General features: G+C 40.3%; 1 protein-coding gene across 2 annotated transcripts in view; it reads left to right on the top strand.

The window, feature by feature from the left end:
* LOC126457946 (macrophage mannose receptor 1-like) overlaps positions 1 to 27918 on the top strand; it is a 77018-nt gene that overhangs the window by 37194 nt on the left and 11906 nt on the right. For both annotated transcript variants that reach the window (XM_050094676.1, XM_050094677.1), the window contains exon 4: positions 7448 to 7699. In XM_050094676.1, coding sequence (XP_049950633.1) covers positions 7448 to 7699 — 252 coding nt within the window. The remainder of the gene's footprint in view (positions 1 to 7447; positions 7700 to 27918) is intronic.

Genomic DNA, 27918 nt, shown 5'->3' with positions numbered 1-27918 from the left:
CGAACCCATCGTTCTACCATTCCTAGACCGCCAAGGGAACGTGCTGTTCCAACAGGACAATGCACGTCCGCATGTATCCCGTGCCACCCAACGTGCTCTAGAAGGTGTAAGTCAACTACCCTGGCCAGCAAGATCTCCGGATCTGTCCCCCATTGAGCATGTTTGGGACTGGATGAAGCGTCGTCTCACGCGGTCTGCACGTCCAGCACGAACGCTGGTCCAACTGAGGCGCCAGGTGGAAATGGCATGGCAAGCCGCTCCACAGGACTACGTCCAGCATCTCTACGATCGTCTCCATGGGAGAATAGCAGCCTGCATTGCTGCGAAAGGTGGATATACACTGTACTAGTGCCGACATTGTGCATGCTCTGTTGCCTGTGTCTATGTGCCTGTGGTTCTGTCAGTGTGATCATGTGATGTATCTGACCCCAGGAATGTGTCAATAAAGTTTCCCCTTCCTGGGACAATGAATTCACGGTGTTCTTATTTCAATTTCCAGGAGTGTATGTCGTGAACTGCACTCTTTGAAACCGAGCCAGTGTTGCACACAGTATCCATCACTACCCGGCTAGTGTCATCAGCAAACAGAAATATTTTAGACTTACCTGTAATAATAGAGGGGACATCATTTATATTAATAAAGAACAGGGGTGGCCCCAACACTGATCCCTGGGGCACCCCCTACTTGATCGTACCCCACTCAGACCCCACATCACAGCCATTCTGAACACTGTAAGTAATGACCTTCTGCTGTCTGTTGTTAAAGTAAGAGGTGAACCAATTGTGAGCTACTGCCCGTATTCCGTAATGGTCCTACTTCTGGAACAATATTTTGTGATCAACAGAATCAAACGCCTTAGTAAAATAAAAAAAATAGGCCCAGCGTTCGAAACCTTTTGTTCATCCCATCCAATACCTCACAGAGAAAAGAGACTATAGCATTTTCATTTGTTAAACGACTTCTAAGGCCGAACTGTACATTTTATAGATAATAGTGTGTTATGAAATGACCTATTATCCTTACAAACACAGCTTTTTCAATAAATTTAGCAAACACTGATGGCATAGAAATAGGTCGAAAATTGTCTACATTATCCCTTTCTCCCGTTTTAAAAGGCAGCTTTACTACTGAGTAATCGTTCAGGAAACTGACCATTCCTAAAGGAAAACTTACAAATATTGCTAAATACAGGGCTAACATGTGCAGCACAGTGCTGTAATATTCTAATAGGCACTTCATCATATCCAAGAGAGTCCTTAGTCTTCAGTGATTTAATTATTGACTCAATCTCCCCCTTTTCTGTATCACAGAAGAGTATTTCTGACATCGATCTCGGAAAGGCATTTGACAAGAGAGTTATATGATTCTCTGTAGAAATTAAATTTTTATTTAATTTACCATCAATGCTCAGAGAATGATTGTTAAATACTGTACATATATCTGATTTTTCAGTAACAGAAATATTTTTACTGCGAACTGACTTTTTATCGCCGACTTTGAGCTGCTGACCAGACACTCCCTTCACAAACTGACCATATGGTTTTAATTTTATCCTGTGAATTAGCTATGTTATTTGCATACCACACACTCTTTGCCTTCCTAATAACATTTTAAGCACCTTACAGTACTGTTTGTAATGGGCTCTGTAGCTTGACTGTGACTACTTCTAACATTTTTATATAATACCCACTTTGTTTTACATGATAGACTTATCCCACCAGTCAGCCACCAGGGCTGCCTTTTACTACTAGTACCCCGTTTAGAACGTTCTAATGGAAAGCAACTCTCAAAGAACATGAGAAATGTGTTAAGGAAAGCATTATATTTGTCATCTGTGTTACTGGCGTTATAAACATCCTACCACTCTTGTTCCCTGACGGTGTTAAAAAACTCTCTATTACTGTTAGATTGATTTTCTGACATAGTTTGTAATTATATGTGACATTTGTTTCAGTAGAAAAGCCTTTTAGTATTAAAATTTGTGCATCATGGTCTGAAAGGCCATTCACCATTTTACTAACAGAATGTCCATCTAGTAACGAAGAATGAATAAAAATTTGTCTATGGCTGTGCTACTGTTCCCCTGCACCCTAGTTGGAAAAACACAGTCTGCATCAGATCATATGAATTTAGGAGATATACCAACATCCTTTCTCTTGCAACGTCATATACAATATTAATATTGAAGCCACCACTTATAACTTATTTCTGGTACTTTCTATAAAGAGAATCAAGAAATCTCTATAACTTGAGCAGAAATGCTCTGAGGTCAGAGTTAGGGGACCTATAGACAACAGCAATTAGAAGTTCAGTTTCACTAAATTCAACTGCCCCTGCACAACATTCAAATACCTGTTCAGTGCAGTGCCGTGATACGCCTATGGACTCAAACGGAATACTATTTTTTACGTATATGGCCACTCCCCTACCCCGCAATGAACTCCTTGAAAAACAGCCATCTCATCTGTATCCTGGCCTCTGAATTGTCAAATTATTTAAGTTGTGCTCCGATGTACCAACAATTTCAGAGACTACATCTATAAGCGGTTCACTAACATTATCTCTAATAAATCTTATATTTAGATGAAATATGCTAATTTCTTCTCTACTTGGAAACATGACGTCCTCTGAAGGTGAGCCCTTAGTTAGAGGGACTTCTTTTAAGCAGGTATACCTATTAATATTTCCTCGACAAAATAGGGACCTATAATTCTGTCCTACAGAGTCCCACACCATACATTCACCGACCACGGTTTTTGGTTTGCAACTTGCCGCAGCCAACATGGGTTTTCAGTTGCCCAATAATGCATGTTATGCAAATTAACATTTCCATGGCTCGTGAATGTAGCCTCGTCAGTAAATAAATTCAAATTAATAAATGTGTCATCCCGCTAAATTCTGCCCATCGGCAGAATTCAATGCGACGCATACAATCCGTACCAGTTAATTTTTGGTGGAGACTGATATGGTAAGGATGATATTTATGGCGATGCAGAACACGAACAACACTACTCTGGCTCATGTCTGATTCACTTGCGATTTTACGCGAACTAACACAAGGGTCTCGAACCACAGTGGGAAGAGTACCAATTTCCGTTTCCCCGTTAGTAACTTTCCTTTGCCGGATATATTTCCGGTGCGTTAAAGATCGAATTGTCCTCAATTTATCATACACATATTTAAATGTACGACGTGTAGGATGATTACGTTGAGGATATCTTTCAGCGTATAAGTCTCTAGCTCTCACTGAATTTCGTTTGAATTAACCGTAACTGAGAAGCATATCCACTTTTTCTTCGTAGGAATACCTCATTCACATTCGCTTGACTCGACGATACTTATCTTACAGTTCCTGTTAGTATTGTATTGCGAAACCGTCGAATGGTGTTTACACTCAATGGTACGTTAGATGGATACGTCGTATTCGGCGAATATTTACTATTTGCACGATATACGAGATAACATCGTCAGAGCATGTGCTTCGGTAAGTGCCGCAGTTATAAGGAATACCACTCAATCCATGATAAGAAGATTGCAGCACTGCATTGATACCAATGGTCATCACTTCGAACATCTTCTGTAAATGGACGTTCATGCCACCTTTGTGACCTTAGTTGACCTTCAAAGACCTTACTGGTACACATCATTGGATTCGTCTCGATAGCCGTTGTCAGAAAATAGGTACCAAACTGTTGTGTACATAGTTCCACGTATTCAGCGCGTACACAACTTTCCCACTAGAGCGCGCCCCACTAAGCACAACAGCGCAGGCGCAGCGCTCGTCCATCTCCGCACTACGAGATGGCGCTGCCTTGGAGACGGACCAAATTCTGCTTCCGCCGCTCCACGTATTAGTATGTGACGCAGCCAATGAGATTGCTGCTAACTTAGAACCTTTTCTCCTCGCGGATCACACTCGCGCAGTGATATCTGAACGCGCGAGGTATTATAACGAGTGTACAGACATCCGATTAGTCAGTCTGCATTTGTCTGCACCAGTCTATAGTCAAGTTTCAGTCTGCGCCTAATAAGATTACAATATTCCTGTACATAGCCATGAAGATAAATGAAAAGACACTTTGTTAAGTATCAGAGATATGTGAGAATAAGATTAACGTACCAAGACCAAAGGAACTTCAGATTTTCAATTGTAAACAGCATCCAGAATCAAGTTACATAATATCTATGCTTTTTATTATTTTAATAAATGTGTGTGAAAATTAATCAAGTTCTGTTTAAAGTGGGTCACCGTCAATCTCTAAGCGTGCAAGTGGCATTTCTATCGTCTGACCTAACGGCAGAAGATAAACACACCACGATAAGACCATGAGACATATTGCTGACACTCGCCTACTTCGTTAGAGCGACGAGTCAAATAATCTGATGGTGTGTGTACCGAAGGTCTTTCAGTACGCACACCACACAAATTATAGCATCCCATTAAAAAAAAAGATGATCTTCATATCTCTGGTGCTACCCCACCTAGCAACAAAAAACGAACGTCATATTATGGCCCCCATTGTCCCATGCAACATTTGTCCCATAAACGTTTCACCTACTATCATACTTTCGGAGTTATTTTATTCGGCATTAGTTAGTGACCCACCCTGTATATGTAGAAGAAGACAGAAGATACAAATATAGATTTATCTGTCCTGATAACAGAAGAGTCGAATTGTTGTGACAGTAAATCTGTGAAGTGGAACTGGATATATGAATTAATTCGTACCGTTAGTCTCGTAACCTCACAAACAGCTGTTGGGTTTTGGCTTCAAGTTGCTCTAAGCGCTATTGGACTTAACATCTTAGGTCATCAGTCCACTAGACTTAGAACTACGTAAACCAAACTAACCTAAGGACATCACACACATCCATGCCCGAGGAAGGAGCCGAACCAGCGACCGTAGCAACAGCGCGGTTCCGGACTGAAGCGCCTGGAACCTCTCGGCCACAGCGGCCGGCTGGGTTTTGGCGTCGTCAAGTAGCCTCCTCCGCAGCGTGACGTCCTTGGCATTCTCTTCCTCCAAGTACTGAAAAACCCTTGGCCATCTGCCTTCTCCATCTTATTTTCCGTCCACCTAAAGGTTTCATCTCTGACACTTGGCTGGACCATCTCGCTCTCCTTTGTCTTCGCTACATCAACAACATGTGGTTCATTACACAGGATGTTTCAAAATTAGGAAGTTTGAAGGTATGTGGAATTTGTCATGAGGAACAAAATGAAGATAGGAATCCGGGTCTGTAAGTGTCATGCAACGAAACCACAGAGCCTCTCGATGCATATGGTGGTGGTAAGTTCCTATGGGATCAAATTGCTGAGGTCATCTGTCCCTAGTCTTACACACTACTTAATCTAACTTGAACTAACTTACGGTACGGACAACATACACACATCCACGCCCGAGGGAGGACTCGATACTCCGATGGGGGTCAGTCGCACGCACCGTGGTAAGGCGCTGAAGACCGCGCGGCTACCCCGCGCGGCGGTTGTATATGTACTTATGTATACAGTATGATTCGGTGATGATGTTACAAACTTTCAAGGATGATGGAGATTGGTACGTGGGTCAGTCTGAGGTAAGGGACCACTGTGTGGAAATGTGCCAGTCGAAAGTTATAAACGAAAATCATTCTTATACCTCTGACGTTAGAACACATGCACCGGTAGTGTCGTTGCTAACAATGTATGGCAGACAACTTTGAGAGGTGGTAGTATGGAGCAAAACAAGGAAAAGTGTCCGGTAAACACGGGCTCTAAAAGGCGCACTTGTTCAACAGATGTGTTTCACAGTAGCGAAGTTGAACAATCGCTCATAGCTCCTGAAGTAATCATTTTAGAAGCCATACTTGCTAGACATTTTTTCTTCTTTGGGTCCATACTACCACCTCTGAAAGTTGACTGTCCTATAATCTTAGCAACAACAGCACCGGTGCATGTATTCCACTGTCAGAGAGATATGAGAGCGATTTTCGCATGTAAATCTTGACTCGTTCGTTTCTTGGCCATGGTCCCTTACCTCAGACTGATACATTTATCCTTCTCCATCATCCCTGAAAGTTATCACGGAATCACTCTGCATATACACACATACACATTGGTTAGTTGATTCAGGGTGAGGGGACTAAATGGCGGCCCCATCGGATTAGGGAAGGATGGGGAAGGAAGTCGGCCGTGCCCTTTCAAAGGAACCATCCCGACATATGTCTGAAACGATTTAGGGAAATCACGAATAACCTAAATCAGAGTGCCCGGACGCAAGTTTGAACCTTCGTCCTCCCGAATACGAATCGAGTGCTAACCACTGCGCCTCCTTGCTGGGTACACATGTACAGGTGCCCATGCCTGTAACATTGACGTTCTGTAGCGTCGATGGATGATGTTTCGCGACATGGGTGCCTATCCTCATTTTGTTCCTCAAAACATCAGCTACTTACCCATGAAGTTTGCCGGTGTAGTATTTCTGCCCATACTACAAAACTCGTCTCATTGTAGTGTATCCGTATTTCGGATCATCTTTAATGTCAAGTGGACGATAGCAATTTGTTGAGTAAATGTGACACTATTGGAGACGCTTTCATCTTTCTTCCCATTTCTTGCTTTTTATCATTTCCGGTTTTCACTAAAACCCACAGGTGTTTAAACTCATTTACTTCTTCAGACACATATAGGATTTTCGCCTTTTTGTCTTGTAATTTCATGCTGCCCTCATTAATTTTGTTTCCGCAGGCCGCTGTGGCCGAGCGGTTCTAGGTGCTTCAGTCCAGAACCACGTGGCTGCTGCGGTCGCAGGTTCGAATCCTGCCTCGGGCATGGATGTTACGTTAGTTAGGTTTACGTAGTTCTAAGTCTAGGGCAATCTAGGGCACTGATGACCTCAGATGTTAAGTCCCATAGTGCTTAGAGCCATTTGGAGAGGCATTTTGTTTCCTCGTCATTTACCTTTAATCCCACTTACCATGCTTTTCTGAATAGTCTTTTTGTCGTATTTTAAGGTAATCTAGACTTTCCGTGAGTAATGTTACATTATCTGCTAACTCCCTCTTTTGCTTTGTATGCTACACCGAGTGCATCCTATAATGTTATCTTGAACAAGAGTGGTGATATTCCATCTCCGTGCATGACACCTGTTTTTATGTCGAAAGACATGGAATGTCCATCTTGCTTTTTCGCTTTCTCTTTCGAGACTTTAAATGTAGCTTTTACAAGATTTGTAATCTTCTTTGGTATTTTATACTTTCTGTTAATTAATAGAAGATTAAATGTCGCTTTCAAAGTGATTGGAAACTGTGCTACAGAACTTACTGTAGACCCCAAGCAGATAATAAAGAGAGGCAGCAGAACTTGTAACATAATGGTACATAATGATATAGTGGAAACCACACTTCATAGGTAGTAGAACAACTATGGATAACCTATCGGGGTGACGAATGTGACTTGTGTTGCAGCTAAAGTGTCGGACATCCCGCGAGGTTACCAGTTCGTGCCTGGTTACGGGCTGGTGAAGCTCTACCGCACGTTCAAGACGTGGTGGGCGGCCAAGGAGGCCTGCAAGGCTGATGGATCTCGGCTGGCGATCCCGCCAGACCGTAACGCCGTCGACGGACTGAACCAGATATTCGCCAAGGAGAACGGACTCTGGTGGGCCTGGGTTGGCATCTCTGACGAGGCCAGAGAGGGCGTATTCGTTGGAGTTGACGGTAAGAATGACATCGATTGTAGCTGTCATCAGGTGATTAGTACGTGAAGGTGAAACATAACACTTTAGACTAACAAGATTACCTGCCCATCCGGTTGAACAGTACAGTAGTGGAAATCACTGTAAATGCAGGGTTTCACAAAACTAATAGTACTATGTCTGAAGCATACATTTATCGAATTAACTGTGAAAGTAGTGGACTCACATAAGACATTAATAATCATCGTGGAATTTCATTGTTCGTTTCATAACACAAGAAATAAAATAAGGCGTTTGCATTTTCTGTATGGGAATGGGTATACGGGCACGCACTGTCCTGTTGTGTTATTGCCTTGTTAGCACTTTATCTAACCTCCGTTCTTCCTAATTACAATAAAAATTCTCTTTCCTTTGATTGTGTTAGGGTTTATTGTTCTTGCAGGGAAATTGTCTCCCACTCTTCTCGTATCCTGTTTTCAGCTCACATACGGACTCAAATTGCCATCTGTTGCGAAAAGCACATCTTGAAAATACTCCCCAAAAGTTTTCCACGGGGTTAAGATCTGGGCTACGTGCAGGCCAGAACAAGACATCAATACTTTATTTTCTAATCACTTTTTTGTTGTAGCAGGAACATGCACAGCAGCATTATCTTCTTGAAATGTTAGACTTTCGTCACCTAGGTCTTCATAGATTCTAATGAATTATTTCTTTAGTACCTCAGTGTTCAACTAATAAAGGCCTGACTTAACTTTCCACTAAATTTCTGTTAATCCTTACCTGTTGCTCTGTTGTCGGATCATGCCAATGATATTGAAATCTATGCGGCTCATTTAAATTAGACTTCCTTTCAGCACTGAAAATCGCTTTATCCCAGTCTGAGATCTGTCGCATATATTTTTCAGCAAACTTCAATCTACGCTGATTACATTTGAGTGTCAGATAGGGTTTCTGCAGTTGTTTCTTGAATGCAAGGTATTTGTCATATGGTAATTACTGGCAACTGTAAATCAGCATTAAGTTGAGAAGAATATTGGTTTGTGGCCCTTGCTTTGCGCAAAAGTAGTCCTTCCTATACCTCAGATAATTTTCTCCTTTGCCCATATTTTCCGTTACGTCCATATCGTGTACCCAATGTAACGAGATTATTAATCACTGCAATGAATAGATCAATTGCTTAGCGATTTGATTATCAGAGAGCCTCATTTCCTTGTACGTAATGATTTTCGCTTTTTCATCACATGGTAATTGTTTTCCTCGCGGCACTGTGTCAATCGTGGTTTATGTACTCAACACGCACTGGCGCTAATGACATCTGTTTCCTATCAACAGGAAGGCCACGTACGCACACACTAACACCGCACAGAGCCGGCTGTCTTTATACAGAGTTCCACTCTCTGCCACCTGAATCGTTGAAGTCTTGTTATATACTGTGCTGTTTACATCACATGCAGTATCATTTAGTTGCATTTGTCGATATACTGGAATTCATACTGTCGCATATACATTGTGAACAACTTATCCAACAACTTAATTATCATGCAGATATCCATGCCTTTACACTGATTTCCACTACTGTACAAGAAATGAAACGTAGGTAATCTCACTAACACAACGGTTGTCTAAACGGTTAATGCATAACGGAAACTCGGACACACTGAAAGAGAAGCTTCAGAATACTGTGACTAAAATTAGTGCAAATATTCTACGGTACATAAGAAACGGTGAGATACGGAGAGAATTTAGTAACACCTTATTCAAAAAGTAAACGGTGTTGAGTCATGAGAAATATATATTTGTTAGAATAAGTCTTCAGTGACTCTTTCAATTTACTACAAACCTATTACACTTTTCTATAAATCTCCTTTCACTTCGGAGACCTCTGCGTAAAGTTGTACTCTCTCTTTCAATCCGTCTGCCTAAAAGTTCTTCCTTTGGTAACTGAATCGGTCGACGATTCAGTCTTAATTTTTCACGTTGTCGTCAAACCTTTGGCCACCAGTCTAATGGGTCATACGCCTGGCTGCGAGGTTGTGACTGTATCGCAGGTCGCCGATATATTTCCAAGGGAAATACTGGACCTCACCATCGGTACAGGTAACTGTTTGTGGACGTGTGTTGCCTTGGAAGGCTACCTTCGACGAAAGTTTTTCGTGCTGTTGATTTTTGATGGTGCTTTTTATTTTGGGATTTTCGCAGTATGCATCAGCTTATGCGTTGAACTTTGTTCCATGAAATCAGCCAAAACAACGCCATTTTGCTACCAGAAAACCATAGTCATAATTATTCATTTCGAGTAACTAGACTGCTTGAACTTTCTCGATTTCTTCCGAAGTTGGATGGTGGCACTGCATTGAAATTTTTTATGATTTTACGTTAGCGTAGGAATCCTACGCCTCGGTCGCAAAGTGTGAGAATTAATTATGTCCAACTTGTCGATTGTTGTCCTTAAATGCTCGTTCCCTTGAAATTCTTTGCTGCAGCGTCGGCCGGCAAACATTTTCGGTGCGGAGCTTCCATGACAATCGTAAAAACGGTATGCGTGCAATATGAGGATACTCAAATATTTTCAAAAGATTGTGTCCACAGTTCGTAAATATTTTAAACATGTCGTGATTACCTCCAAAAAATGGTGAAAAGATTTCATTATTTAATTACCAATTTCGAACCACAGACCACCATCAGGTTCATAATTTGCATAATATCAGGCAAGATAAAGTCATTGGCGTCAGACAATACAATCAATGAGTTCATCACTGTTGTCACATAGTCGTAGGTGACGGATGAAGCATCTTTAAGTGCACTTGCTAGCACAGTTTATATCTGACGATGTAGTTTATATTAAGATTTGATGACCGAGTTGAATTCATGAATTTCACTATCTGACACCAACGACTTTATATCGCCTGATATGATATGAATGCGTCTGTGTGTCTGACGATGGTCTGTGGACCGAAAATGGTTGTTAAATAAATAAATTTCATCAGCAGCTTTTGTCGGTAATCATGAACTTTCTCAAATGAGGAAATTCGTCACAGCACCAGTAGTGAATCATCAATGTGGTCGCAATTTTTGGTCAGTAATAATTAGAAAACAGACAGAACATGACAGCAACGATGTTACGTTTAAGGTAAAACACCTAATGATATATTATAAATTTCCAGATCATAGTTACAAAACCATTATATTAAGACCATCCCTTATCTATGTATTTACAAAGCACTTGACGATGACAATTTCCCGAAATGGGTGTATGAGATAAAATATAAGCAACTTACATAGCAGTGTAGCTAGATATTATTCATAAATAATCATGTCTTTAAAAGACATGTTTTTCACTGCGGGCCTCAAAGAACAAAAGTTATGCATCCATTCATGTCCACTGTGCGTTCCAACGAACTTGTGAAATTCCAGCAGGACAATGCGTCACCCCACACGTCCTGAATTGCTACAGAGTGCCTCCAGGAACACTCTTCTGAGTTTCAACACTTCCGCTAGCCACCAAACTCCCCAGACATGAACATTATTGAGTATATTTGGGATGCTTTGCAACGTGCTGTTCAGAAGAGATCTCCACCCCCCTGGTACTCTTACGGATTTATGGACAGCCCTACAGGACTCATGGTGTCACTTCCCTCTAGCACTATTTCAAACATTAGTCGAGTCCATGCCACGTCGTGTTGCGGCACTTTCGCGTGCTCGCGGGGGCCCTACACGATGTGAGGCAGGTGTACCAGTTTCTTTGGCTCTTCAAAGTATATGACTTCTTCATTTCAGTGTGTAGCCAACCATTACAACAGTGTTCCTGATAAGTGCTGCGCTTTGAAAGAAAATATGCAATCGATCTGACGCTTACAGTACCCCACAAGTAGAGAAATCTTAACCAAATTATACAGGCTGCTTCAAAATTCATATTATAAGCTTCTAGGGGCTATTGAGTGGCTTAGAAGATAATGTTTTGATTAGGAACCCATGTCCAGAAATGTACCGTTTGGATGTACAGTACACTGTTTCTGAAACACATGTCGAGCTAGATAACGTAACATAACATACCAAAAACACAGTGGAAGCGAATGAAAGTGTGAGAGCCTGTCGCTGGAGGTCACCCAGTCGTACACAGAAATTTTTGCGTCGCACGGAATGAGATCAGCGTGACTATAGTGCCAAATGGAATGGGCCCCGCAACGCGAGGCAGTTTAAAGGACGGAAAGGGGCAGTGTGTGTCAATCAGCGAGTGGTAACGGTGCACTGCGGTTGTTTTCTTCATCACAAGCTCATAGCCCGGAGACAACATGTGGGTGACCTGATATGGAGAAGAGCCATCGGGTAAGTGGAAGAAAGATGAATTGTGACGAGCGTAGTCCAGGAGTTTGGTATTGCTCACAGCATCGTTCCCCGTACGTTGGGAGCGTTCCGAAGAACTGACGCTGGCGTCCGAAGGACAGGTTGATTTCCATCTTGTTTTGGTGACCCATCTCTTATCGTGGGGGGAGGCATAAAGTCGCATGGGCGTCCTGCCCTCCAGGTCTTTGAATATGGTACATTCAATTTTCTGCTGCAAAAAGTATAATTCCTTCAATAAACATAACACATAAAAAAAGTCAGTAGCCAGGGTAGAGCATACTAAGTTTTTGGGTGTACATATAGATGAGAATCTTAATTGGAAAAGTCATATTTTGGATCTCCTAAAGTGACTAGGTTCAGTAACTTTTGCAATCAGAATAATTGCCAGTTTTGAGGATGTAGAGATTAGTGAGCTAACATACTTTGCATACTTCCACTCTCTGATGTCATACGGAATAATATTCTTGGGCAACTCAACACTTAGGTAAAAGGTATTAACTGCTCAAAAGAAAGTAGTTAGAATAATGTGTGGGGTACATAGTTGCACATCTTGCAGGCATCTGTTTAAAAGGTTAGGAATTCTTAGAACTGCTTCACAGTACATTTACTCAGCAATGAAATTTTTTCTCAACAACATAGACCAGTTTAAAATCAACGACATTCATGATTACAATACCAGAAAAAAGAAAGACCTACACTATCCTTTACTTAACTTATCCTTGGCACAGAATGGGGTAAAATATACTGCTATAAAACTTTTTTATAAATGAAAGACAGACAGCAGTAACAGTTTCCAAAGCAGATTGAAATCATACCTCCTTGACAACTCATTCTATACCATAGACGAATTCTTGAATATGAGTAAATAAATCTGGAGATCTAATAATGCATTTTGTGCCATTTAAGGGAATGGGATAGATAATAGAAATATTTAGGTATAACACTACAATGTAAAAAAAGAACACTTGTTTCCTGTGCGCATTTCTTGTGCATTTGACACGTTCTACATCATAGCGGTTTTTTCGTGCTATTGACCGATGGAACACGTAACTTACTAACTAATTAACTTCATTGCCTTTTCAGGATCATTCGGTCCTGACTTCATTTTTGTGGACGACCGCACGAACAGCGCAGGTGGTGGAGCTCTTGAAGCGAGAGGGTATTCGGCGAATTCAATATTCGGCCCGTTCCCTCGACTTTAATCCCATCGAACACATGTAATACGCGTTGGGGAAACATGCTGTAGCCCGTCCACGTGCACCAGCCACTGGTCAGCGCACCATATTAAGAAAAATGCCCCTCCTTTTCTACTGTCTCTGCCATGTTTCCGAAATTGTGTTCCAAGGAACATCGCTCTTCAAGTGCTCTGAGAAAAAACTTCCTAATAACACGGCGTTTTTCTTTCTAGATATTTAGACAATACGGATTTGTAAACAATTTTATCTTTATTTCTGTGTTAATTATAATCTGAAACTGAATTAATCTTGAATAAAACAAGTTTTTCTCATTTATTAAACTTCTATCAACAGTCAAAATAAAGGAGGTTTTTCCATCAGAGTACCAGGATTCTCCAAGCACTTCGTCACAGAAAATGTTTGGGAATCCCTTGTTAGAGGACCATCATAAATAGAGGTGACTTCAATATAAATATTGTATTTGAATAAAAGTGTCGTTTGTGTTGGTCTCATTGCGTATTTGTTACCGTTGCGTTCTGTACTTTACAGTCTCAGTTCTGTCCGTGGATGATCCAAGGTTCAGGAAACTATGTTACGTGGGAGTGACGCTTAGTACGGAAGTTACTTTTCGTCCTGAAGTTTAGCACACCAGCGTAAGTTTGAGGATAGGATCACTTTCAAATCTCGCACTTCACGGTACGCATAGAGCGGAGACAATGAACTCTGAACTGTGTGCCGCACTAGAGTCCATGCCATGGACTGCATTTTGAGTACTAGTCGCCCCGTTCTCTCCCGTTCCTGAGAAACTGTAGGCTATCCATTGAGGAACTGCTGAAACATTATCTGTTACTAACAGGATTTATCAAAACTTATATTACTTCTACAGTACCCTTTTGCATGTGTTACTGCTTATATCAAGCATCATGATGTATCACCTGTTAAACATAATTGTCAGTTACACCCTATCTGTAGAAAATAAAATATGGCTTTGTTGTTTTGATCGACAATTTTATCAGCAGAACTGCCGCTAATTTCCATAACCAGAGTTATGAGTTATTTTGAAAGTGTTCAAATATGTTAAATGAGTTGCACAATTATGCTAAAATTGATGCAGTTTGCTCTTAAATGACCTTGTAAAATGAAAGTGCTACTGGAGATTGGCTATAGGCTGGGTCATAATGCATGACATCTCAATCCAAAATGGCGAAGGGCAAAAATTTAAGACTCCAAGATGGTGATGGTGAAAATAATTAAGGAGTGCAAATAGCACTGTGAGTATTTAAAAAAGTGTTTTTCATCCATAAAATGACACAACCAATCACAATACAGTATACCAAGGAGGCCTTTAAAACCGAACAGTCAATCGAAATGTAATCCACCATCTTCTAAAGTATATAATTACTTATCCAAGATATTCCCAATTCTACAGGATGTTTTATGAGATGTAAGCTACATCTCAAATCCGTTAATTGTTGCATTGTTCACAAGTATTCGATTATTTATCAAAAAATATGTAAGCACACACATCTCTCATATATGCACACAGCAACAATAAATACCTTGTGGATGTATCAGTAATTCCACATGTGTATCATTTATCGAAATTGCATCAGCACCTAACGTTCTGCCTCGCTAGTGAGCGTCATCTCACTGAAAAAAATGTTTATTTTCACATATTACGCGACTTCACTAGTAAATTCCATCTCCTTCTGTTTTATGCTTCATTGATGAATAGTACTTTTGCATTAGTGTCTTCAAATGACCCCCCTTCTAAGTCTGTTTTAAATTATTCACAATCCCACTACTTCTTCTGTATGTCATTCTAAGCTCACCTGCGAGTTCTGTAACAGTTTTAGTCTTTTTAGTGCGGCAACTCATCATTATTTTGAATGTATGTCAATTACATACTGATTACAACAATGAAATATATCTTACTTTTATCAACTGCTGTCGGTGTTTCTTCTGTAGCCGTATTACTTACGTAAAATAATAATTAAAAAAAACGTCTTCAGTCACAATCATGATTTTATCTCTATGCATAAGCCATTCCAATCCCTGCTGCCCCATCTTGAGATGCCTTCACAGTTTACATAATTTTTTTCAGATCTAGGCTAATTATGATCCTAGTAAGATTTCACTGCTGTAATAAAAAGTGGCAGTGTATGAACGTAAGTTTACGAAACGAAGGCTACTCGAAAAATAAATTGCAGTTTGCAGTAGTGGATACATGGTTTTGAAGCACAGTGCGAGTAAACATGTTTATGTACGTATATGCACTTTCCATTCTACAACATATGTGTAAACAGAAGTCAAAACGAGTCATATAATTTCGAATGTAAAGATGCTGCATTTCTGTAGATACATGTGTGCTATTATTTCAAGGAACATACAAAGCTGCTATATTATCAATTATACAGATATCGTTAGTTTTTGTAAAACAAATATTTGTGAATAGGCCAGATGTAGGTGCATCTTATCAAATGGTTTCACTACTGAATATTGTTTCTCTAGCAAAAAATTATTGGAATAACTGTGGCTGCTAATCTCTGTTTGTTGATTTAAAATGTTTTCAAAAGTTTTTTCTGTGTATAACATCATTTCTGGTTGTGCTCATGGGTCGAGATTGTTGACATGGTTTTCTGTGCGGAGTACTGTTGTGGATTTCACTTAGTCTTTGCCTAGGGTATATGCAGCTGTCTGTTGTGGATTTACGAAAGTGGTTAAAAACATCAGTGTGTTCTTTCCAAGGTGTACGGAAAATTCTTGCTGTTTGGCATGTGTAAAATGCAGGGCAACTGTTACACTGTAATTTGTATATTCCACTGTTATCTATTATTGGGATGTTTATGTTTACTGTATTGTGTGAGGTAAGTGGTGTCCAAGTTCGTTGTTTGTGGAGAAGGATATTTTAATCATCAATGACAGAAGCCGCTACAATTGTAAAAATTATTTTTTTTTTTTAAACGGAAAGTTCTTATGGAGGATTGGTTACTTAGGACCACAGCACGTTTCTGGGCTCAGTTATTCGAGACTAATACGTTTTTTATTGCTTTGGTTGTTGTCACTGGCTTTCATTATTTTGGTCTTATTTCTGATTTTATTAGTCTGATCAATTCTGCCGTGAGAAATGTTCCTTAAAAATCTTTCACTCAGCTATTTATAGTAATGGATATTCTTAATGTGATCAGTATTGCTCTGACTTAGATGCTTCTGCTAAATTGCTGGTAAGCCATAAATGTTTTAGAGATTTCTTTCCATTTTCATTAGTTCTTCCACAGCTTTGTATGGGTACAAATTAGTGACAGTTTGGGACTATGCTCTCTAAATGTGCTATATGAATTCTCGAGTGACATTACACGAATAATGTGAATTTACTTTGGGTGGACCCTATTGATTGGTGTGCACTGTATCCACTTGCAAACATGGTAATCCGTAAATGATGCCTCACTGCTACATAAAAGAAGTTAGCGTTCACTGCAGCGGGTGCTGGTTTGTGGTTTCTTAGACCTGTTGTTAGCGGTTACATTAATTAATATTTTTACCGTCAGATAGACTGAGTAGTCCACTCGCATATGTTATAGTTACACGATCTCTCGCGCCTGTATTTTAACTATGTGTAGCTTGGTATGGGTCGGATGGGTGTGTATGAACCACTGATGAATCGAAAACTGTGCTCATGGAGTTACATTCTGCATTGACCCATGCCTACTGGAGCACGCTCCATATAATCACGGTCCATATAACCCCCTGTCTGTCCTCAAGTGGATCCATGTGTGACACAGTTTACTTCCGGACAGTTGCAAGTTTTGTAATGGGGTATGGGATCTTGGGCTGTTAATATACTTACGTTCCATTCAACGGTGGTTCCCGCTCATTTAATTGAATACCTCTGTCCCTTTGCACAGGTTCCCCTCTTCGAGAGGCTTTCTGGCAGGTCTAGGATTGAAGAGGATGTCCTGTTGCGTGTCATGTACCAGGAATGCACTATTTTAACATATTTTAACCTATTTTAAAATCAGTTATGCATTATTCATGGACTCACATTTCAGTTTACGAACAGGTTTCTTTCTAAGAATTTAGATTTTCTTATTTTTACTATGTGAATGGGTGTTATTATTCATTTATAACTTTGCAGATGCACCTGAATATAGACACAGGCCCAGAAAGCGGGCTGCGCTTTGAGTGCTTTCCTTTTTTAAATAATTTTTACAACTGTAGCAGATTTTATCGCTGATGATGAAAATCAACAGTTGTGCATGTCCCGTCAAGAGAAAAATATACTTTAATTTTGGTGTGATTGTTTGTGTATTGTAGTATCAGTGTAGGTTTGTTTCCTGTAATGTAAAAATTATGTTCTTCCTTTCAATTAACAATAGTGAAGTTAAGAAATTTATGAATTCATTTTTAATATATAAAAGTAATTTTGTAAGGACCAGAAATCATCTAAACATGCAATAAATTCATGAAGACTGTCAGAGCACCTGAAGATCACCCCTAAGGTCTCGAAATGCGTCATACATTGAAATAAAATCACGATTGTGACTGAAGGCGGTTGTTCTTTATTTTGCGAAAATAATAAAGGCACGGAAGAAACACTGACAATAGTGCATAAAATTACCTTATATTTGTCTAGCCAGGCACTAAGATTAGTGTATTCATTTAAAAACACGAAACTAAAGATAACCAAACTGGCCTTCCACATCATATTTAACAAAGAATGTGCATTTTATAGTTTAATACCAAATTATGCTAACATCATGAAAAAATGTTGTAAACAAGCAGCCAAAATAGTTAGCAGACAGTTTGAGAAAGTCTGATTACGTGAAGAAATTAAGCTACAGCACAAGCAGAAACAAGAACTTAGTAGTTGCCTTGCCACCTGCATCTTGAGTTACTAAAATGCTACATCTGCTAGAAATGAATTATGTGGATGACTATTTTACAATCTTATGCACAAAAATTAGAACTCCTCTAGTTGGTAAACATACAAAAAAATTGAGCCCCTTACAAAGAAATACCGCAGTGTCCACATTAATTTAACTTCTAATCCATAGAATTTCTATGAAAGAGTTATAAATAAAGGAAACATCAGTTTCACAGATACAGAACAAATCAAAGGCCTTATAAATATCAGACTAATGTTTAATCACTATAAGTTAAAAATCTTTATGGGAAATACAAAGCAAGCTACAGATATGGCCAACTGAAGCCATAATGAACAAATTGTCTTAGCACGCACTACTGATAAAATTAGCAAGGAAAGAAAAACAAACGAAATGTTGAAAAACTTGAAACAAAACCTCAATGCACAAGATGGATAAATGAAACTCCACTGTAATCCTGCACAGAGGACAACAAAATTATTAAATTGAATCACAATCCAACCACTAGATTCCAGCACAAATTAAAGAAATACTTAAGCTCTCTTTCCCCTGTTTGATAAATAAGTAAAATGTTAGTAATTAATGAACTCTACTTCCGCCAAACTCATCACAACCAAAGGCACAAAACTAACTCTCCAATTAAATGGATTGTTAACTTCAAGAATACACCAGTATAAAATCTTTTCCAACTATTAAATAATATCCATGGAGAATTTCACACTTTTGAAACAACATACTCATTAAAAAATACATGTTAGTTAACAATGCTCATTAAACAAGTAAAAATTCCCAGAGAAGCTAAATTTGCATTTTACTTCGTTAATCTATTCACAATATACCTGCCAAAGAGACAATTGTAATTATCAGAAAAAGTTAACTAACTATACCAGAGTTACAAGAGTTGGTCGATCTGCTTGAACTAGTATTATCGTATAACTACTTCTGATTTACTTATAAAATTTACCAACAGAGAGAAGACTTAGGTACGGGTAACACGAAAAGCTTTCTGGCTCACAAATTCATTAAACAATTAGAAAAAAATTCTTTTGAATAGGCAGTTTATTAAAATGTCCTTCTCGATGAACAAGAGACTTTGACATCTTTTACCTCCAAGAGGAAACTTATACATCCCAATAACAGAACAGAGTGGAATATATAAAGTACAATGTAACAGTTGCCCTGCAATCTGCTGGACCAATTAAAAATAATGTTTCGCAAAGAAGAATCTGCAGAAATCACATTGAATGAAGAAATGGAGTTTTCAGCCACAATTATTTCATTAATTTTAAAAGGTCTTTTTCCTGAAGAAACAAATATTTAATAGTGCAACTATCTAATAACGTACAGGCAAGTCTGACCTAATCTCAAATATTTATTTTACCAGAATGAAAAGTTCTCCTTTTATAGCAGAGGAATGGCGAATTTTTCTTGGCAGGAGTCAGGAATGTGAAATAAGGGAACCTGCTTTTCGACTTATCTAGCAGCTCCAATAGTATTCAAATCAAAATATCTTGACATATTTGCACTTTTTTACTTGTTAGTAGTAGTAAAAATTATAAGGGACTTAAGTCTATAAATAAGATGCAAGCGTGCTAACACCTTGCAGGTAGCAGAGCTCACTGCGCTGGAGAAGTAGGGTTAACTCCCTTCCCAGAACATACACGCTTTTCGGTGGTGTGGTAGCAGTTTTTTATTCTGCTTCGCAACTTTTAGTGTATTATAATACTGACTTTAGACAGCTTGGGAACCGATGTACATTTTTGTTGGCTCAGTTGACGACTGATACAGTATAGGTTGCTTTTATTGTCTGTCAAACCATGTTGCTTATATTGTGGCAACGGTAAGGATTTCAGAAAACAAAGGGGCGGCTATTAATTACACGTATTTTTCTCCTAATAAAATTTCAACCGATTCACACAAATTTGAAACACAGGAATGAGGCATGTAAAAGAACTCACCGTGGACGTATTTTTTGCGCTGATATATATACCGTTCACATAAATTTGTCCGAATTAGGACAGTTCTACATATTGAGGTCAATTGCAACTCTTTACCGGAAATTCACAGTCATCTCGAAAACGACTTGTTTATGGACCAATGTACAGTACATTTCTTTTATTTCCGTGAATGATCACAAACCGTTTGGTTCTTAGACCATCGATTTCCATCAGAAATGACCATCCTCAGATATGCAGCGAAATGTGGGACATGAAGTAACAGTAGTAGAGAGATTACAACTTAACAATGAAATATGCCATAGCAACACATTATTGCTTTCATGGATGTGGAAATATGTGCATAAAACATGACGATGAATGCCTATTTATAGTATATCATAACATAATAAAACCGTTGCGGTATCGTCAATTGCGCTGTTGCTCATAAAAAAAAACTGCAGCACAGTAGCCAAAACATATGTTTGTGCCGTAAGTTCGATAGATGTCGCTGCTGCAATTCTACACATATGCCACAACCATAACATACGGTAGCCGTGGTCTAGGAGTAGCGTCTTTGATTGATAAACAAAAAACGCCTTCGGTCGCGGGTTCGATCCCCGCCACTACATAAATTTTGATAAATAATCAGCATTGGCGGCCGAAGACTTCCGGCATAAGAAGTCAGCCTCATACTGCCAACGGCCTTGTCAAAGAGGGCGGAGGAGCGGATAGAGGTTCAGGGCACTCTCTTGTGCTAGGGGTGGGAAATTGCCCCTAAAGGCGGAAGAATCAGCAATGATCAACGACATGAGGATGCAGAAGGCAATGGAAACCACTGCATTAAAGACACGTAACGTGTATCCACAGGACATGTGGCCTGTAATTGAAGAAGTGTCATGATGATCTTTCCATTGGCAAAAGATTCCGGAATAGTCCCCCATTCGGATCTCCGGGAGGGGACTGCCAAGGGGGAGGTTACCATGAGAAAGAGATTGAATAATCAACGAAAGGATAACGTTCTACGAGTCGGGGCGTGCAATGACAGAAGCTTGAACGTGGTAGGGAAACTAGAAAATCTGAAAAGGGAAATGCAAAGGCTCAATCTAGATATAGTAGAGGTCAGTGAAGTGAAGTGGAAGGAAGACAACGATTTCTGGTCAGATGAGTATGAGGTAATATCAACAGCAGCAGAAAATGGTTTAAGAGGTGTAGGTTTCGTTATGAATAGGAAGGTAGGGCAGAGGGTGTGTTACTGTGAACAGTTCAGCGACCGGGTTGTTCTAATCAGAATCGACAGCAGACCAACACCGACAACGATAGTTCAGGTATAAATGCCGACGTCGCAAGCTGAAAATGAACAGATAGAGAAAGTGTACGAGGATATTGAAAGGGTAATGCAGTATGTAAAGGGGGACGAAAATCTAATAGTCAGGAGCGACTGGAATGCAGTTGTAGGGGAAGGAGTAGAAGAAAAGGTTACTGGAGAATATGGGCTTGGGACAAGGAATGAAAGAGGAGAAAGACTAATTGAGTTCTGTAACAAGTTTCAGCTAGTAATAGCGAATACCCTGTTCAAGAATCACAAGAGGAGGAGGTATACTTGGAAAAGGCCGGGAGGTACGGGAAGATTTCAATTAGATTACATCATGGTCAGACAGAGATTCCGAAATCAGATACTGGATTGTAAGGCGTACCCAGGAGCAGATAAGGACTCAGATCACAATATAGTAGTGATAAAGAGTAGGCTGAAGTTCAAGACATTACTCAGGAAGAATCAATACGCAAAGAAGTGGGATACGGAAGTACTAAGGAATGACGAGATACGTTTGAAGTTCTCTAACGCTGTAGATACAGCAATAAGGAACAGCGCAGTAGCCAGTACAGTTGAAGAGGAATGGACATCTCTAAAAAGGGCCATCACAGAAGTTGGGAAGCAAAACATAGGTACAAAGAAGGTGGCTGCGCAGAAACCATGGGTAACAGAAGAAATACTTCAGTTGATTGATGAAAGGAGGAAGTACAAACATGTTCTGGGAGAATCAGGAATACAGAAATACAAGTCGCTCAGGAATGAAATAAATAGGGAGTGCAGTGAAGCTAAGACGAAATGGCTGCAGGAAAAATGTGAAGACATCGAAAAAAATACGATTGTCGGAAGGACAGGCTCAGCATACACGGAAGTCAAAACAACCTTTGGCGACATTAAAAGCAACGGTGGTAACATTAAGAGTGCAACGGGAATTCCACTGTTAAATGCAGAGGAGAGAGCAGATAGGTGGAAAGAATACACTGAAAGCCTCTATGAGGGTGAAGATTTGTCTGATGTGATAGAAAAAGAAACCGGAGTCGATTTAGAAGAGATAGGGGACCCAGTATTAGAATCGGAATTTAAAAGAGCTTTGGAGGACTTACGGTCAAATAAGGCAGAAGGGATAGATAACATTCCATCAGACTTTCTAAAATCATTGGGGGAAGTGGCAACAAAACGACTATTCACGTTGGTGTGTAGAATACATGAGTCTGGCGACATATCATCTGACTTTCGGAAAAGCATCACCCACACAATTCCGAAGACTGCAAGAGTTGACATGTGCGACAATTATCGCACAATCAGCTTAACAGCTCATGTATCGAAGCTGCTTACAATTATAATATACCGAAGAATGGAAAAGAAAATTGAGAATGCGCTAGGTGACGATCAGTTTGGCTTTAGGAAAAGTAAAGGGACGAGAGAGGCAATTCTGACGTTACGGCTAATAATGGAAGCAAGGCTAAAGAAAAATCAAGACACTTTCATAGGATTAGTCGACCTGGAAAAAGCGTTCGACAATATAAAATGGTGCAAGCTGTTCGAGATTCTGAAAAAAGTAGGGGTAAGCTATAGGAAGAGACGGGTCATATACAATATGTACAACAACCAAGAGGGAATAATAAGAGTGGACGATCAAGAACGAAGTGCTCGTATTAAGAAGGATGTGAGACAAGGCTGTAGCATTTCGCCCCTACTCTTCAATCTGTACATCGAGGAAGCAACGATGAAAATAAAAGAGAGGTTCAGGAGTGGAATTAAAATACAAGGTGAAAGGATATCAATGATACGATTCGCTGATGACTTTGCTATCGTGAGTGAAAGTGAAGAAGAAATAAATGATCTGCTGAACGGAATGAACAGTCTAATGAGTACACAGTATGGTTTGAGAGTAAATCGGAGAAAGACGAAGGTAATGAGAAGTAGTAGAAATGAGAACAGCGAGAAACTTAACATCAGGATTGATGGTCACGAAGTCAATGAAGTTAAGGAATTCTGCTACCTAGGCAGTAAAATAACCAACGACGGACGGAGCAAGGAGGTCATCAAAAGCAGACTCGCTATGGCAAAAAAGGCATTTCTGGCCAAGAGAAATCTACTAATATCAAATACCGCCCTTAATTTAAGGAAGAAATTTCTGCGAATGTGCCGACCGGTGTGGCCGTGCGGTTAAAGGCGCTTCAGTCTGGAACCGCGTGACCGCTACGGTCGCAGGTTCGAATCCTGCCTCGGGTATGGATGTGTGTGATGTCCTTAGGTTAGTTAGGTTTAATTAGTTCTAAGTTCTAGGCGACTGATGACCTCAGAAGTTAAGTCGCATAGTGCTCAGAGCCATTTGAACCATTTTTCTGAGGATGTTCGTCTGGAGTACAGCATTGTATGGTAGTGAAACATGGACTATGGGAAAACCGGAACAGAAGAGAATCGACGCATTTGATATGTGGTGCTATAGACGAATGTTGAAAATTAGGTAGACTGATAAGGTAAGGAATGAGGAGGTTCTACGCAGAATCGGAGAGGAAAGGAATATGTGGAAAACACTGATAAGGAGAGGGGACAGGATGATTGGACATCTGCTAAGACATGAGGGAATGACTTCCATGGTACTAGAGGGAGCTGTAGAGGGCAAAAGCTGTAGAGGAAGATAGAGATTGGAATACGTTAAACAAATAATTGAGGACGTAGGTTGCAAGTGCTACTCTGAGATGAAGAGATGAAGAGGCTAGCACAGGAAAGGAATTCGTGGCGGGCCGCATCAAACCAGTCAGTAGACTGATGCAAAAAAAAAAAAAAAAAAAAAAAAAATGGAATGCAACGAATATAAGAGTGCAATAGGTAAAATGTATATTGGGCTTTCCAAAAGTATAGGTTATTACAGTGATAAAACGCGGTAATTAAAACACGGTTACAGCTAAATTTAAAATTGTTAAAATGCCGACTTTGCTGTATTTGATAGTGTTTTACATTAATTACTGAGCGCCTGTCGTATTTATACCTTGCCATGTCGTTACATGGTACAGAGTCCATGGCATATTTGCTCCATTTTCTTACGTTGTTTGGTTTACTCTCGCACTTACTTGTCTCTTCCCTGTTTATGTAATACAACCCATTAACAATTCAATCTTATTAAGGGACTCTCACAGATTTTACTATACTTTTCTAGGAACGACGTGTCGCAGGGTTTTAATTAGCGACCATGTCGCGCCATATGAGACACATGTGTAGTGTGTTTTAGCTTTTACTATTGTACACGCTGCGCAACACAATTAAGCGATCACTTTTTGGGAATCCTGTAACTGTCTGTTATTTTGACGTAAAAACTTGGCTCAAGAGTGCCTAAAACCTTCTTCTTTAATGGTGCTAAAACGTGGCATCCTGCGGCATTACCCATGGGCTGGACGACGCTTCAAACAGCAATGTGTGGACACATGCGGAAAAAGGGGAGAGCTCAGAAACTCATGTGACTTGTAATGGCGGTTAATGATGTCACAGCGGCGACAGATTTCATCACGGCACCATGGGTGCGTCACACGATGGGAAGGTCGTCACACTCCCTCCTGCCTGCATTTCACTCCTTTCTTTGAAGACTCTGCGAGAGAGATTATAACCACGATGCCTCGTGCTGAAATCATGGGGTTTTCTTATGGATGGGCGTGACGCACATTTCAGACACATCGCCGTTCAGGATCGACAAAGGGTGGCATAAATGGCATCAATGAACCACTCTTTTCCTTAGGTCGTTGTTTCCCACACATTTCGGGGTCGAAAACATTTCGCAGCATGATAAGTAACAGGACGATGTTCTTGAAAACATTTGGCACCGCCGACACTCCCGGACGTTTCAAGGCCTCTCTAAGGACATAGGCTGCGTCCCCATTCAACTGATCGCACCCCTTTCGAGTGTAGCGCAACTGCAGTTTCTACTCTTAGGCACAGGTTGTAGCCGCTAGGCACTGTTCGAAACTATTCAACGATACTTCAGCGTGATCCGAACACCAAAGGGTGCTTATGGAAACTGGAGGAATCCTTTGCCGTGTAATTCATTCATGTGTCAATACCGCATCGCCCCCCCCCCCCCCCCCCATCCTTTTCCGGTGATCACACACGGGAGGGTGCGAAACAGGAGGGCGCATAGTTTGCAGCTTCGGACAACCTTGAAATTTTCTCAAATGGTTTTTAAAAGCGCTCTCGAAGTCGGGGCTGTCGAAAGCGGTTGGACGACGATGAAATCGGGATAGAGAGACACAGTGTCGTTGGGGGGGGGGGGGGTGTCAGCAGTGCTAGCGGTTGTCAAGGTTGTCATCCTGTTGCTGATCTCAGAACTGTCGTTTTCGAGATGTGTGAGGATTAACTCTTCAATGAAATGTAGAAGGGGGGGGGGGGGGAGGGGTGTCAATGACGCGATGCCATGTATGCCACCCCCGGAGGTCTATTCGTGTCGATTCTGAGCAGCCGTGTGCCTGAAATATTTTCCTCACCTACTTCATAAAAAATAAGAAAAAATAAAAAAAAACGCGTGATTTCAACACTGGGCGTCACGGTTCTGATACCATCGCCAAGGCGTCAAAAGAAGGTGTGAAATGTGGATAAGATGGGGTGTGACGACGTTGCCATCGTTATCTGTGGCCTTCCTTTCGCATCTGTCGATACCTTGCTGTTTGAAGTGCTTGGAACACTAGGATGACGGTTCAGTGCACCACACTTTTGTACCGTTAGCGGAAATGGTTGTAGACATATCTGAGCCAAATTTCCAACTTCAGCTTCTAAATGAGAGACAATGACGAGGTTTCGAAGAAGCGATCTTCCACCTGTGTTGCGGAATGCACATTCATTTCTGTCAGATTTCGCCATTAACTGCATACGCTCCATGACTATGCGTAACATGTAATAACCGTTCACAAACGCGGTTACCAACATAAAACACAGTAGTACGCTAAGTTCTGTCTCTGACCATGATATAAAGAAAGCACATTTCTGCTGAGATCTGTTGTATATGAGGAATATCTTCTGATTGTGTCTGGAAATAACGGAAATATGGAGTATATCCTTGATGTTCTGCAACTGTTAACTAGTTGGTAACGACAGAATCTGTAAGAGGCTTTTCGCGGACGGAGCTGTTATCTCCAGGAAGATAGTAACAGTAGAAGACCTTAACAAAATGCTCTAACACACGCAGAGGCTCGACAGTCGCTGCAGGGACTGCAGGTAGAACCTGAACGTAAGCAAATATAATGTGTTAAGATCAGAGGGGCCTACAATATTAATTAATGTACACAACTGTTATACGGCCATCTGCCTCAGAATGCCATGAGCAAAGTTACTAGCCAAAGGTAATCCCATACGGTTCTCACTAATCAATTCCTAATCATTTGATTATCGCAAGAGTAATACAGTGAGATAATATAAGTAATAGTCTACCTCCTAATATCGTGTCTCATATATTTCCTAGCAGAGTGCTAGTGTCTCCGGTGACATGTTTGGGAACACGAAATCCATGAATGGCTGTAAATGGTCTCCAAGTAGCTAAACATTGTCATTTCCAGTCAATGATTGGTTCAGTTGGATCAGAGGACCCAATAAATTCTACGTATATACAGTCCACGTCACTATGGAGCCATCACAAGCTTTCACAGTGCCTTGGTGACAACTTGCGTCCAGTGTTTCGTGGGATCTGAGTCCCACTCAAACCGAACCATCAGCTCTTACCAACTGAAATCGGACACATCTGACCAGGCCACAGTTTTCCAGTCTGTAGACGGTACAATCGCCATCTGTATAATTTATGTGCATATAGCTATCCCGTGACTTTTGTCACCTCGTGTAGTTTATCAGGAAATTATGAAAATCCCGCAGCTTTTATTTACAAATGTTGGTTTTGGTATTAAATTTACAGACAGAAAAAGGAGTTTCTTACTGAATCCATGCAGCACATCAAAAAAGGACCAGTCAAAAAAGTGTATTCGATCTGAGTATCACTGTTTAGAATTACTTTGCATCAGTCGCTACATAAATTCGCTACAAGTTATGGAGGACTCATATATGTGGAGAACTGGTACAGTATTCACTGCTAACAGCAATTACCTAGAAATTCTTATAAACAGTCGAAGTGACAGTATTCAACCATTGTTCTAATTGTACTTTCGTAAATCGAAGTCAACGCTCAATGTAAAGAAAGCAGTGCTGATGCAGTTTGGAGTTTAATAATAGCATATAACTAAGAGTTAGGGCAGTCTGTATTTATAAGGGGATAAGCTCCACGAAAATATTGCATCAGAACCAGAAACTAGAAGTCGACACGTAACGGCAACACGAAAATAAAAAACCACAATGATTTAAAATTTATGAATAAGATCCAATTCATGAACATCTGTTTCCTCTCAAAAGCCTGGTACAATGCATTGTTAGTATGGTTATTTTTGCAGCTGAAAGAAACTGGTACAGAGCCTGCCCCTCCAGTTAGTTGTGTATTGGCTACTGTGTCGGTAAGACCCTTTTAAAGTATCTTACATAACGTGCGCTTTTAACCCATAAAAAATAAATCTCGAACCCATCATTATCTTCTCGGAATGTCCAGCAATATTCGTTTATCTAAC

The sequence above is a fragment of the Schistocerca serialis genome, chromosome 2, assembly GCF_023864345.2.
Source record: "Schistocerca serialis cubense isolate TAMUIC-IGC-003099 chromosome 2, iqSchSeri2.2, whole genome shotgun sequence".
NCBI lineage: Eukaryota > Metazoa > Arthropoda > Insecta > Orthoptera > Acrididae > Schistocerca > Schistocerca serialis.
Note: the sequence above shows the minus strand (reverse complement) of the source record. Positions and strands in the feature narration are given on the sequence as shown.